This window comes from Oreochromis niloticus, linkage group LG8 (genome assembly GCF_001858045.2).
Source record: "Oreochromis niloticus isolate F11D_XX linkage group LG8, O_niloticus_UMD_NMBU, whole genome shotgun sequence".
NCBI classification, from domain to species: Eukaryota; Metazoa; Chordata; class Actinopteri; order Cichliformes; family Cichlidae; genus Oreochromis; species Oreochromis niloticus.
In genome coordinates this window covers 18,289,085-18,301,852 of record NC_031973.2, presented here as the reverse complement: position 1 = coordinate 18,301,852, position 12,768 = coordinate 18,289,085, and the positions used below count along the sequence as shown (strand labels likewise).

Genomic DNA, 12,768 nt, shown 5'->3' with positions numbered 1-12,768 from the left:
GATGATGGTAAATCATTAAATATGAGAGAAGCTACTTACCTTAGCACGAAGATAGAACAAAAAGAAACACAATTAATCTTTTATTTCATAAAATTAAGACAATTTGCATATAAAGTAAGCATAAAAAAATGTTGTTTCTTTATTAGCATGTGTTTAGTGTTTTTTCCCCTACTGAGAGGCTCAAGCTATTTTTTTTTTTTGCTAAGCTAAGCTAACCCTTTGCTAACATTGCTTTCATTAGCCATCTCCTTTTATTTCCCACATGAATTGCGCTCAAGTTCTTACATAAGCAAAGGTACCAACATGTTGTCATCTAAAGTAATGTTAATTTGTATTGTAGTGCTCCAAAACGTGGCTTTTCTTTTTCCTCAAGACAACTGAAAGCAACACTTAAGGTACAGGAACAATACCTGAAGCTTAGATGTTGGTGTGAACAGTTGCAGCATGCTTTTATAGGGTTTATAGAGCTACCCTTTGCAGCAGTGTCCATCTTCTTTTTCCATACATTTATTTGTAAAGATTCAGATACTATACATGTCTTCATCAATGGATGCCTTCTTCTCCTTCATTTATCAGAAATGTGCAAGCATCAGCTAGAGTCAATTTAGAGACAAGACCTCTGCTCCTGGGGTCAAAGTGTGAATCCCTGAAAGGGACAGGAATGTCATCCGTGGGCCCAACTGTCTGCAAGTTAGATAGCCTAGTGGTCAGACAGGTGGTCCCTAACCCAATATAACTTTAGTACCTACTCTGCAGTTGAAGAGCCTAACATATCTCTAGAAAGGGAAAAAGATCATTGGAATCATAGGTGATTTATCTGATGTATGGTTATTTGGCTTTGGACAGGGATCATATGCTGATCTAAGATGCTTGTTTCAGTGTGCAGATTTAATTATGCAGAATTTTTATCTCAGTTTTATAACAAACCTAAACCTATTTCACAAAATATTGAAACAATTGTTGTTGTGTTTTTTAACTCTTTATAATGTCAAAAGCTGGTATAACTGAGTACAGTTCCTTGCACCATGATAACAGCATGTAAGTGGTGAACAGTAAAGCTCATGCATGGCAAGTAGACTGGGCTGTTTAAAATAACCCTGATGCAGGAAATAAAAATTACAAAGAAGTTAGCGCTTGGCAGCTGTGTGCATGCGCAGTAAGAGACAGATAAGTCCAGCATGTATATTAAGTTTCTCAGAGAATACTTTGTGCAATTTAGCTCTGCAAAAAAGCATTTTAAATAGTGATGAGATGATTAATTGGCAACATGAAAATAACCCTTCCTACTCAGCACCCAGTGTAGCTAATGTTATTAGTCAGTGATTATTCAAGAATATGTGATAGAGTTTTTGAGGCAGTGTCTGCAAGCAGAAATTTAAATTTTCAATTGAAAGCATTCTAGCTGATGCAGCATTTTAGAAGAAATGCTTAAATTACTGCTTCATGCCTCTAGCGTTCAACAGCTGTTAAACTGACAAAACCCTCGGGAGGCCGGGGATGCTCCCTTATATGGCTTTGTGTTATTCCTGTTAGGTTTTCTTCACCTTCTTACATTTTGAATTGCATGCTTCACTGTTTTTATCTAAACAGTGTAAATTGTGTTGCAGATATTGAAATACATAATATTACCCCTTTTATTAATCTAGAGCCACAGAAGTTTGCAGATGATTCTGACGTTTGTGACTTTGTGTTACGGCAATAATTTTTAAACATTTACAAGCTTCCTTTAAATACTCTCAACAATCTGATAAGAGGATCAAATGGAGGGAAACTAGAACTATCTAAGGACTTTTACTGATCGACAGTCACAGATGCAATTTGCAATTTGCATTTCGTTTTCCTGAAAGAAAAGCACATCTTTCAACATCTGCTAATAGTATCACCCTGATTTATCACATTTTATTGCTTTAGCTGTCTGACTTGCAGTTGTTGATAAGCTTTTATTAGGAGCCCCGGTGTGGTTACTGCTGAAGACACAAATAACTAATCTGTGACTGTTATGTCAAAAGATCTGCCTAAAGATTAACTTTTTTTTTTCTAACTCCTTCTACACATTGAATTAATTTCAAAGCAACAGGACCAGAATCTTTTTTATACCGTCTGTAATTAGATGGCTTAATTTAAACATAAAATTCAGTAGCAGTACTTCTCTGCACCGCAGCAGCTTGGTAAATTACACTAAAGACTGACCAATTACTTCACTGCCTGGTGGGCAATATAAATATATTAGAGTTTATTTTATTTTGTTATTGTAACTCTATACTTTAAGTGCATAAACATCTTTTTTTAATTTCAAATGTATTTATTTTCACTGCGTGTCTTTATACTATACTCAGTTTGGACAACCCATATTTTCTGTGCCTTTAAGACAAATGAAGGTTTAAGTTACAAGTATTCACATAATGAACACTCTGTCATCTACATTCAATAAGTCTAATTGGATTTTCTGCCTGAAATGTTTTATAATTGATATCAACACTTTTTCATTAGCAGAGTCATTAGTCAGTCATCTGGAAAATATGTCAACAGTTTGGGGCATTTAAAATGTCTGAGTTTGTATCTTCCAGTTCAAAATGTCTTTTTTAAATCCCACTATTTTTACATAACATTGAATCAATCCCAGCAAATAATTGCAAAATTATTGGTTACCGGCTTCATTGTGTTAACCTCCGGCTAATGTATGACATGATGGCTCCATCTTGTGGTAATATTAAGAAGTGTCACATACACCTGGGAAGAACTCAACTCAGCTGACTGAAAGTACTGACAGTACATCAGTGATAGTTATGAAAGATTTGAGTAATTTGTGTGAAATTAAATGCCCATCGGACGGCTCAATTGCAAAGGGTTTATCCTATCAAGATTCAAATTTCAAGATATTTTGCATGATGGTGCTCAATTGAAAACATAAGCACAAACAAATACTTTAGACTTTATTTCATTTTTACATTTAACTTTATTATGGTAAAGCACAATACAAATACATAACATGCACAGCCTGAACATTTTGTGCATGTGACTAGACAAATGTGCGCATTTTCTTGTAATAAAATAATTGTCAGTCAGTAAGATTGCACATCAAGTGAAACTCCAAAATAAAAATCTTTTGCTACAAAAATTAGTAACCAAATTTTCAGTTTTGCCCACTTCCCTTTTTAAAAGCACAGGGCTAATTTGTAATTTTTATTTGCTGTTGTACAGTGGCCCTGAGAGGCCAAACGGACTGCAACTTAAGAAAACACCAGCAATAAGAAAAACGCTGCAAAAGCACACAAAACACAACGCAAATAGGAAAAACGAAAACAGAAATAGGAAAAAACAGATTTCCAAAAGCACAAGGGAAGTGTTTCTGGGGAGACAATAACCTGACGGACCAGTTACAGGAACCCAAAACATGGTAGGCGTGTTTTATCATGATTCATATAATACTGATGATGGATTTTTAGGCTAATAGTTAGGCTAACACACTTACCTCTCATGTTTTCTTTCCTCACAAAACCGATGGATCATCCAATTCCTAGCATATTTTGGTTCCTGCAACTGGTCCGTCGGGTTATTGTCTCCCCAGAAACACTTCCCTTGTGCTTTTGGAAATCTGTTTTTTCCTATTTCTGTTTTCGTTTTTCCTATTTGCGTTGTGTTTTGTGTGCTTTTGCAGCATTTTTCTTATTGCTGGTGTTTTCTTAAGTTGCAGTCCATTTGGCCATCAAAAATCATGTCTAGCAATATATACATTTCAATCTGCATCACTTAATTTAGTCCATCTAGTTATAGCTACAGCACCATAGGGCGAGAGGTGGGTACACTCTGGACAGGTCACCAGTCTGTCGCAGGGCTGGGATAGCCTACATGGATTGATGGTTATAGCTGTACAGTTGTCACATGTTGTATTTCACAGACAGGTGCCTCCACAGCACCTGCAAGCTGCTATAGGTAACACAGTGTCTTCACTCAATGCAAGAGCACCAAAGGTCCTGAAGCCTGTAGCAAAACCCAATTTGGATTTTTTTTTTTTAAAGAATATACTATCCCAATATTATTTTGATGCTTAAACCCACATACCTGAAAAGAGTCGTACAGCAGAGCCAGAGATCTCAGAAAGTTACTGAACCTGACACACGGTGAAGAGAGAGAAATTAAAATAGTAAGAACGTAAGAATGATCTGCGGCTCTCTGGGGAATTACTCTCTGCAGTAACAAACCACAGTTTTATTACAGATTGACAAATATGGGATATTCATGCTGATGAAGCACAGTTTATTAAAGATGATTCATTAAATGTAATGCGAAGGGCCTGGAGCTGCCAGGGAAGAAAAGATGTTTAAAATCCAAGATGAAAATGCAAATATTATACTATGGGATTAAAATAGTGTTTTGTTGAAATCACACCCACAAAATGTCTGTGAAGGTTCACAGCAACACACTCAGACACAAACTGGTTCACCCGAAAGACAAAACTCCAAAACACAGACTTAACAACGTGGTGTATGCTGTACAGTGCAGCGAGGAATGCCCAGACCTCTACATTGGAGAGACCAAACAGCCACTTCACAAGCGCATGGCACAACATAGAAGAGCCACCTCCACAGGACAAGACTCAGCAGTCCATCTGCATCTTAAGGATAAAGGTCACTCTTTCGAGGATGCCAATGTTCACATTTTGGACAGAGAGGACAGATGGTTTGAAAGAGGAGTGAAAGAGGCCATCTATGTCCACTGTGAGCGACCATCTTTGAACAGAGGCGGTGGTTTACGACACCAACTGTCTGCCATCTATAATCCAGTTTTGAGTTCCCTCCCCAGACGCCTTAACGCCCACTCACATCCTGGGCCATCTGACCTCAGGAATTCACATGACAAGGTGGGGCCAGGTTTCACATGAGCTCACCCGAAACCCTGGCTGATTAGGTCCCACACCCGTTTTCACACCTTGGCTCATGTGATTAGAGGATCACCAGGGGGTCCTTTGTCCCTCTTTGGGGGGATACTCCCACTGGGTTTAAATCTGGGACTCTCGGCCATTTGACCTTAGAACTGAAGAAGCTTCTCGGATGAGAGGTGAAACGTCTTCAAGCAACTTAAAGAAGTCTAGACGCTTTTCTTCACAAACTCCTTTGACCACACCCACAAAAGGCTTTAATACAATATTTCCAACATTAGATGCTAAATACCTAAAACTATCTGGCACCTATGGAGGCAGACTAGAGTTAGAGCTGCCCAGGAGGAGGGCTGTGGATGAGATCTCATCAGTGTTACCTAGACTTGAGCAGCCGTTCTGAGAGCGGGAGGCCCAGGTTTGAAGCCCATAGCAACATATTTTCATCAGACTCTTCAACCTGACGGAACTTCAACCTGTGCACCTTTTTTCAGCTAATTGTTTTGCTTGGTCAATATTTCTGCTATTTATTACAATTTGCAAAGTTTTTATGATTTCAGCAACTTTTCTAATATGAACTTTAGCTACTACACCTGTCTTCAGCAGAACGTTCAGCTTCTTCACCTCTTTTCAGCAGAACGTTCAGCTTCTTCACCTCTTTTCAGCAGAACGTTCAGCTTCTTCACCTCTTTTCAGCAGAATGTTCAGCTTCTTCACCTCTTTTCAGTAGACAGCACACCTGTAGTTTTTGTGCTGGCTGTTCAGTTTACTTTATCTACTGCTTTCTTGCTTGTCTACATGTTCTGCCAGTTTCTCATTTTTCAGCAACTACTACTTTTAATGGAACTTCAGCTTGTTCAGCTTTTTTTAGCAGACTGTTTTGGTTGTTTAATATTTCTGCTAATTTAATACAATTCTGCAAAGTTTTTATGATTTCAGCTTCTTCACCTTTTTCAGCAGACAGTTCAGGTTGTTCTACACCCTGCACATTTTTTCTCTCATCATATCTCTTTTCAGAATGCAAACTGATTTGGCTCACTGAGATAAGCAGCTCACCTAATACTAGTTGACACAGGTTCAAATCCTACCCGTGGCTGTTGGGATCAGGGAAATTATTTTACTGCTATTGTTCATATTACCATGGCATTAATAATTAATATTGATATTGCATTCAGATGTTCAAACATACTGGTATCATATTAGCCTTTATTACAGGTCCAGTGAGAACCACTTTAAACTGTTGAGTTGAATCTATAATCTTAAATGCTTTTGAATGCTTATATAATCTTAAATGTTTATATGCAGATTGCATTGTAAAAGAAAGGCCTAATGCTGAGTATAGCCTGTGCCAAAATAAGACAGGAAACTGCATGCTTTGCAAAAGTGAAACCGAAAGCAGAGTCTAAGTGCAAGTTATTTTGAGGAGCTGTTTGGATGATGCTATTTGAATAACCAGGTTATTCTTCATTATCTTTTATTCATTTATATCTTTTGATTAAGCTTTTAATAGAGGTTCTTGATTAAAACATTTATTCAGTAGATTACATATGCATAGTTTCAGTTCGGTTATTACATATATGAGACTGGCTTCTGTCTCTCTGTCTGGTGAGAGGTCAGGAGCTAGTCGGCGAGGTGAAATAGAGTGCAATTGTGGTTAGCACACACACACACACACGTAGACACCCACACACACACTCAGTTAGAGAGAATCACTTATAGGTGAAAGTTGAATCATATTTTGCGTGTGACTGCAAATTGTGCCTGCAAAAGTATCGTTTGTTGCAGAACGTGCGCTTGATGTTCCAGAGAGACAAGCGTGTGTCCGGTGGCGACAGGAAGCACCTGCCGTGAAGACGTAGTTCTTTTTAATTGTGTTAAAGGTTGTTAACAGAACATTTGTGGTTTTGAAACTTCTCCATGTCTGGTATTTGTTTGACGTATGAGGGGGCGTCGGTAAACATACCCTGATGCTATAAAACGATTGTCTTGTGTATTATTGGGCGGAGATCTACAGCTGATGTTGTGCAGTGTACATCTCCCCACGCGTGTGTTCATTAAAATCAATTGTTTGACCAAGCTCTTCTGGACCATGGTTGTTTTTACTCTCGTCCTCAATTCTGAACCGTTTGATCTAAGATAAGTTTAAATATCTGGGGGTGATCATTCAAAGCAACGGACAGTACAGATGAGAGGTACACGCAGGTGTAGTGACAGAAAGGGACTAGGAAGAGTGAAAGGATAAGTTTACAAGATGGTAGTGAGCCCTGCTATGATGCATGGCACGAACAAAAAGGAGGAACTGATAAACAGCTTACAGATGTCAACCATAAGGAAGCTATAAATATTACTGCTTGCTGGGACTGTACAAAAAAAAGTTAACAAGTTTCACCGCAATGTCGGAGAAACCAGCCGAAGAGAGGAAACCAGACAGTCTAGTTTCCTAAGAAGCCATTAGACCAAAATAATTTTAAAATCTTTTAAAAATATGAAAAATATGAAATGAATATGACAAATATAAAAAATATAAGCTAATAATGGCACCAAATTTAACTAGCACTAATAAACATGAAATAAGCAGATAGAGGTGAAAGATCTCAAGGCCCGAAAGGAGAAGTAACTATTTAGTTAGTCACTTGCCAATAAAAGAGACCAGAAGTGATAAAGTTAACATTGAGCTGTAATATCAGAGGATCTCTGATCCCAGGATCAAAGAAATTATTATTGTTATAATAACATGTAGCTAGTTCAAGGTTATCTTAGGAAAACAAAGGAATTTATAAAGTTCAAAATATGTGTGTCATTTGAGATTCATATGAAGCTTTTATCTTTCAGCTCTTACTACTTGATGCTGTATAGCTTCCTGAATCTACTTTGTCATTACACATCGTGATGATCAGATAGTGTCATGGTCCTGGGCCATGCTGGCCCAGTATTCTTAGTTTTCGTGTATTTTGTTCTTTGTTGATGCAGGTTCTGTTAAGATGTCCCTTATTTGATTACCCCCTGTGTGCTCCTCTGTGTATCTGTAGACCCTCGTTTCCCCTCCTTGTGTTTTATCTCATGCTTTCCCCAGCCCGTTATGTCGTGCACTTGCTCCTCCTGTCTGAACCTCTGTACTTCCTGTTTTACTTTGACAGTCTCCCGTCAGTGTTGCGTTTACTCCTGCCATGTCTTGTTTTGATTATCAGTGTCACCTGTGTTCCCCGTGTGCTCCCACTTCCCTTGTTAACCCTCTGTGTATTTAGGTCTGCGTCTCCCTCAGTTCTGTGTCGTGTTCTCCCTCATGACTGTGTGCCCCTCCGTGTGTTTCCTCGTAAGTCAGTTCCTTAGTACTTCCCAGTTTAGTTTCATGTTATTTTGTATCGCTGTTATCTTTTGTCAGCAATAAAGCTGTATTTTGAGTTCAGTCCTGTTTTCCCTTGAGTTTGCGTTTGGGTCCTCTTCCTGCCTACACACAGCCTAACCATGACAGATAGTGAAGCTCACTGTCGGTTACCCTGCTAAAAGGAACTTATGCAGTCAAAATGATGATCTCTTAAATATTAGTATGTGTTTAAAATGCATCAACAATTTAAAAGAAGTGTTACACAGTGCAAACATTTTGTCATTTTTCTGCAAACTATAAATTTAGTCTTTCTCAGTGTCACTAATCTACTATCATTTCACCTGAGAAGAAAAAAAGCATGAACATGGAAATGATGTAAAATCTAAATGCAGCGATATCGAAAACACTACTTACATGTTATAGTCTATGCAGAATTAATCAGTAGATATGGAGTTGAATATTAAAGGAAAACGAATACATATGTGATGATTTGGTAGTTTTTCTTCCTTTGTTCACCCTTTTTCTGCTCTTAGGGTGCCTCTGACCCCACTACAGCAAATACACCAATAGTGAAATGTACTGGACTTTGTAATGTAAGAAAGTGATCAGTGAAAAAAACAATGAAAGCAGCATAATCAATGCTTCAATTGTGGTGTCAAGTTTTTTCGTTGTTTTTAGTAGCATAACTCTCAGGATAACATTGCCAGGAAGCATCAAGTCCTGCCCCATCTCACCTATGGTGGATTTTTTTTTTAAAATGTGAAATGAGTGCTAAACACACCTCTGTGCACCAAGATAGAAGCAAAATGTTTGTAAGTTACCCAGCTCAATCCTCTGTGGAGTCCATCTTTTCTTGGCAGTAAAGAGGAACACCACCTCAAATGCAGCTGTTTTAAAGGAAATGTGTTGGCAAGACGAGGAGTTTTGATTAGGAATAGAAGTAGTTTATTGACTTACTGCAAAAGGACTCAAGAAGTGAACGTTATCAGGCCTTATTCTAGTTTTTAAAAGAGAGAAAATGGTTTGGGAGGATTTGAGGGTTGTTGTTGTTGTTTTTTTTGAGCAACGTTCCAGTCCACACTCCATACCGGTTGGTGGTGGTAATGCACCATTTTGTTGTTTGCCAATCGCCAATAAAACTTAATAGAAGAAGATAGGTTGCCAATTTGGAAGTTGCTGTGTGTGGGTGTTGTTCTCTGTTCAGTCAAGTCAGAGTGATGGCTGCTGTTTTCCATTCCACATCTCTCTGCATAACAAACGTGATCCAGATATATAATATAATGGCAATGGCATCAAAATAATGCATACTGTCTGTTTGTGTCATGTCCAGTGCTGTAGCAGGCAGAATGGGGACCCAAACGCAGGACTCCGAACAACAGAATGAACAAAGGAAGGCAGCTTTACTGCTGTAGAAACAAACTCCAAAACAAACTCATGAAAACAAACATACACTACTGGTGTGTAGCATGTTCAAAACTGAACATGCTACACACCAGACAAGGAACTATCAAAATAAAACAGGAAACATGAGACAGACTGAGATGCGGACTTGACACTGGAAACGAGGATGACTAGATGTGAAAGAAAGAACACAGGGGTGGCACAGAAACACAACCTAAATTCTAGAAACTACAAAAAATAACTCAGAAAAAAGAGTATGACATGAATAACACTAAATCAAAGAATTTAAAAAAAAAAAAATAGAAAACACAAACCCTGGGTCCCCAGACCCAGTACTGTGACAGTTTGTCTGAAGATGAACACACTGAAAATCTTGTTTTTGAGTTTGATTCTGAAATGTGAGTTTCTCAGTAACATACTGGTCTTCCTTAAAACGTTTGACTATGATAAAGTAAAGAATGAACCTGAAAATATTCAGGTTGTGAGAAAAGCAAGGGCCGTTTAGGCTCTCGGATCAAACAGAGATCCATGGCAGCTGTACAAAAGTTCTCATAATGTCTTAACATTTCTGTCTTAAACTTTAAAAAAACTTTAAATCCTTAAAAAAGTATTTTTTAGCTTACAGTTGATAGCTTTGCCTGTTATTATACATAAAAACCCATTTTTATTTATATATGATAAAGATACAGAAGCAGCATGAACCACCAGTTAGAAAATTTTGCAAAGTGATTACCTTTAATAAACACGTAAAACAGACAAGTTGATTAATGTATCGTTGACAAGCAGCACACAGTTAATAATAAAGCAATGGGCGGGGCAAAAGGAGAAGCAGCTATTTACTTCACCACTTGCTAATATGGTTACAAGAGGAGCATAGGTAAGAATTACAGTCTGTGTTGGACTGTAACTGCAGACGATGAAGCTTTTATCTCTTATCTCAGACCACTTGTTGCTCTGTGTCTTCCTGAGTCTACTTTGGGTAAGTTTTTTTTTTTACTTTCCACTTTGATGGTGATCAGATAGTGAAGCTCAGTGTAGGTTACCCTCGACAAAAGGAAACAGTGCGGTCAAAACCACAGTGAAGCCTAAATGCATGACATGCTTCATTATGTATTTTAAACACTATAGTTATGTTTTGTGAAATACTGTTTTTTACAGAAATACAGGAACAACAAAATCTTGTTAAACAGCATGAAAATTCTGGACTTTTCAAATTTTGAAACATGACTTTATTCCTTCTTTGCAACACCAATTTATTACCGTTTCCTCTGAGAACAAAAAGAGCATGAAGGAGGAAATTCAACTGTATCTTAAACACTTACACGGTACAGTCTTAATGATTTAATCAGATCAGATGTGGAATTTTAAACAGTATGTCAGAGGAGAAATGTGTTAGATATTTTATAGAACGGTGATTAAGTAACTGTAGCTATTATATACAATATGATAATAAATATGATTTGCATTTTTAGTGAAAGCAAACACTTAATTAATACATTTTTTTTTACCAGCTCTGTGATTTTTATGGTTTAGATGTTACTATAGTTGATAGAAGCTGACACATAAAATGCTAAAATAATTTGACACTGACTTATTTGTTTCCTGCACACCTTTTTTTTTTATCGGAAGTTTTTGTTCTTATGAAGCAGAATGCAAAATAATATCTCTAAGTATTACTCGTTTAATCAGCCAGTCACACTTGTGTTCACATAATGTTCATGATATAATGCAGATGTGAAATTAAAAGCAGCAAACATCGCTCTGTGAGACTGCCAAGCCTCATGTTAACTGGGTATTCAATGGCAATTTGTTTTTACAGATTTTAGATTCTGTAGTTTTCACTCTTTTTGTGCTTTTAGGGTACAACTGACTCCACTACAACAGTCACAGCGACAGTGACAACAAGAGTGACAGCAGGACAAACCAAAACAGAAAGAACCACAAGACTAACAACCAATCCGCTGACAGCTACAACACGAAAACCCACTCCAGTGGATCCCACAACACAAAAAACTACTTCACTGGCTCCTGAACTACGAAACAACCTTTCAACAACACAACTAACTAATCCGCTGACTTCAACAGAACAAACAATTATATCTACAACAACAAAAGCCTGTAAGAATGAAACACTATCCTTTGACTTTTGTTGGTGATCGGTGAAACTGAAGTGAATGTCATTCTGGGTTTTTATTGTGGTAAAAGGTGAACGCCACTCTCAACTCATCACAGCTCCTGACGATGTAACAAAAGGCACAGTGGTACAAAGGACTGAAAGCAGCATAATCAGTGCTTCAGTTCTTGTTCTCTTTTTAAACTTTTTTGTAACTAAATCCACTGTGTGTCCTCTTTTCTTTTCCTGCGCCAGATAATGTCAACAGAGTGAATGTGACCACACAAAATGAGAGTAGTATAACTCTGACCTGGAACAAGGTTAACAACATCCTAACATACATCCTGCAATATGGTCATAGAACAGAAGGTATTAATAAAACTGAAGAAGGACCCATAGTACATGTGGTCACTCCTCTGACTGCTGGAACAAACTACACATTCACTCTCTTCACGTCTGATGGACTCAACAGCAGTGGATACAGATTCAGTGCTGTGACAGGTTGGTGAGCACTGAACAAAACCTTCAGTCTAATTAAAAGATACACAAAATACAAGATTTTGTTGGTAACATTGTTACAGTCTCTTCTTTTTGCGTTTTTCTATTCTAGCTCCTCTTAACGCTCAAGAATTTAAGGCTGTTGATCAAAATGAGACCAGCATTATGCTGGAGTGGAAAACAGTCTCCAACATCGACAATTATTTACTTGTGTTTGGTAAAAGACAGATCAACATTAGTAATATATAGATAAATAAGCCAGGATGGACCGGCTCATTACTTTTTGAAACTTTAGCTGATGGAGAGGGTTTTTTTTATTTTTTTATTTTTTTTATTTTAGCAAAGCTGCTTTCCTGTGTTGTCTTTAACACCACAAAGTGTTAATCATGTGACTGTGGTGCATCAAAAAGAGATGAGTATAACACTGGAGTGGGACAAGGCTAAAAACATCCTACAGTACCATGACATAAACATTTGTTAAATTTTGCATTTGAATATTTAATTATAATTATAATATGAATATGTCAAAGAGTAACCCTACCTATAATCCTACAC

General features: G+C 37.6%; 1 protein-coding gene across 1 annotated transcript in view; it reads left to right on the top strand.

The window, feature by feature from the left end:
- Positions 1-10,347: 10,347 nt before the first annotated feature.
- The window catches only part of LOC102079331 (tenascin-X), a 41,493-nt gene continuing 39,072 nt past the window's right edge, over positions 10,348-12,768 (top strand). The window contains exons 1-3 of the mRNA XM_025909929.1: positions 10,348-10,581; positions 11,462-11,720; positions 11,965-12,216. Of these exons, the coding sequence (XP_025765714.1) occupies positions 10,519-10,581; positions 11,462-11,720; positions 11,965-12,216 (574 nt within the window). The 5' untranslated portion in view covers positions 10,348-10,518. The remainder of the gene's footprint in view (positions 10,582-11,461; positions 11,721-11,964; positions 12,217-12,768) is intronic.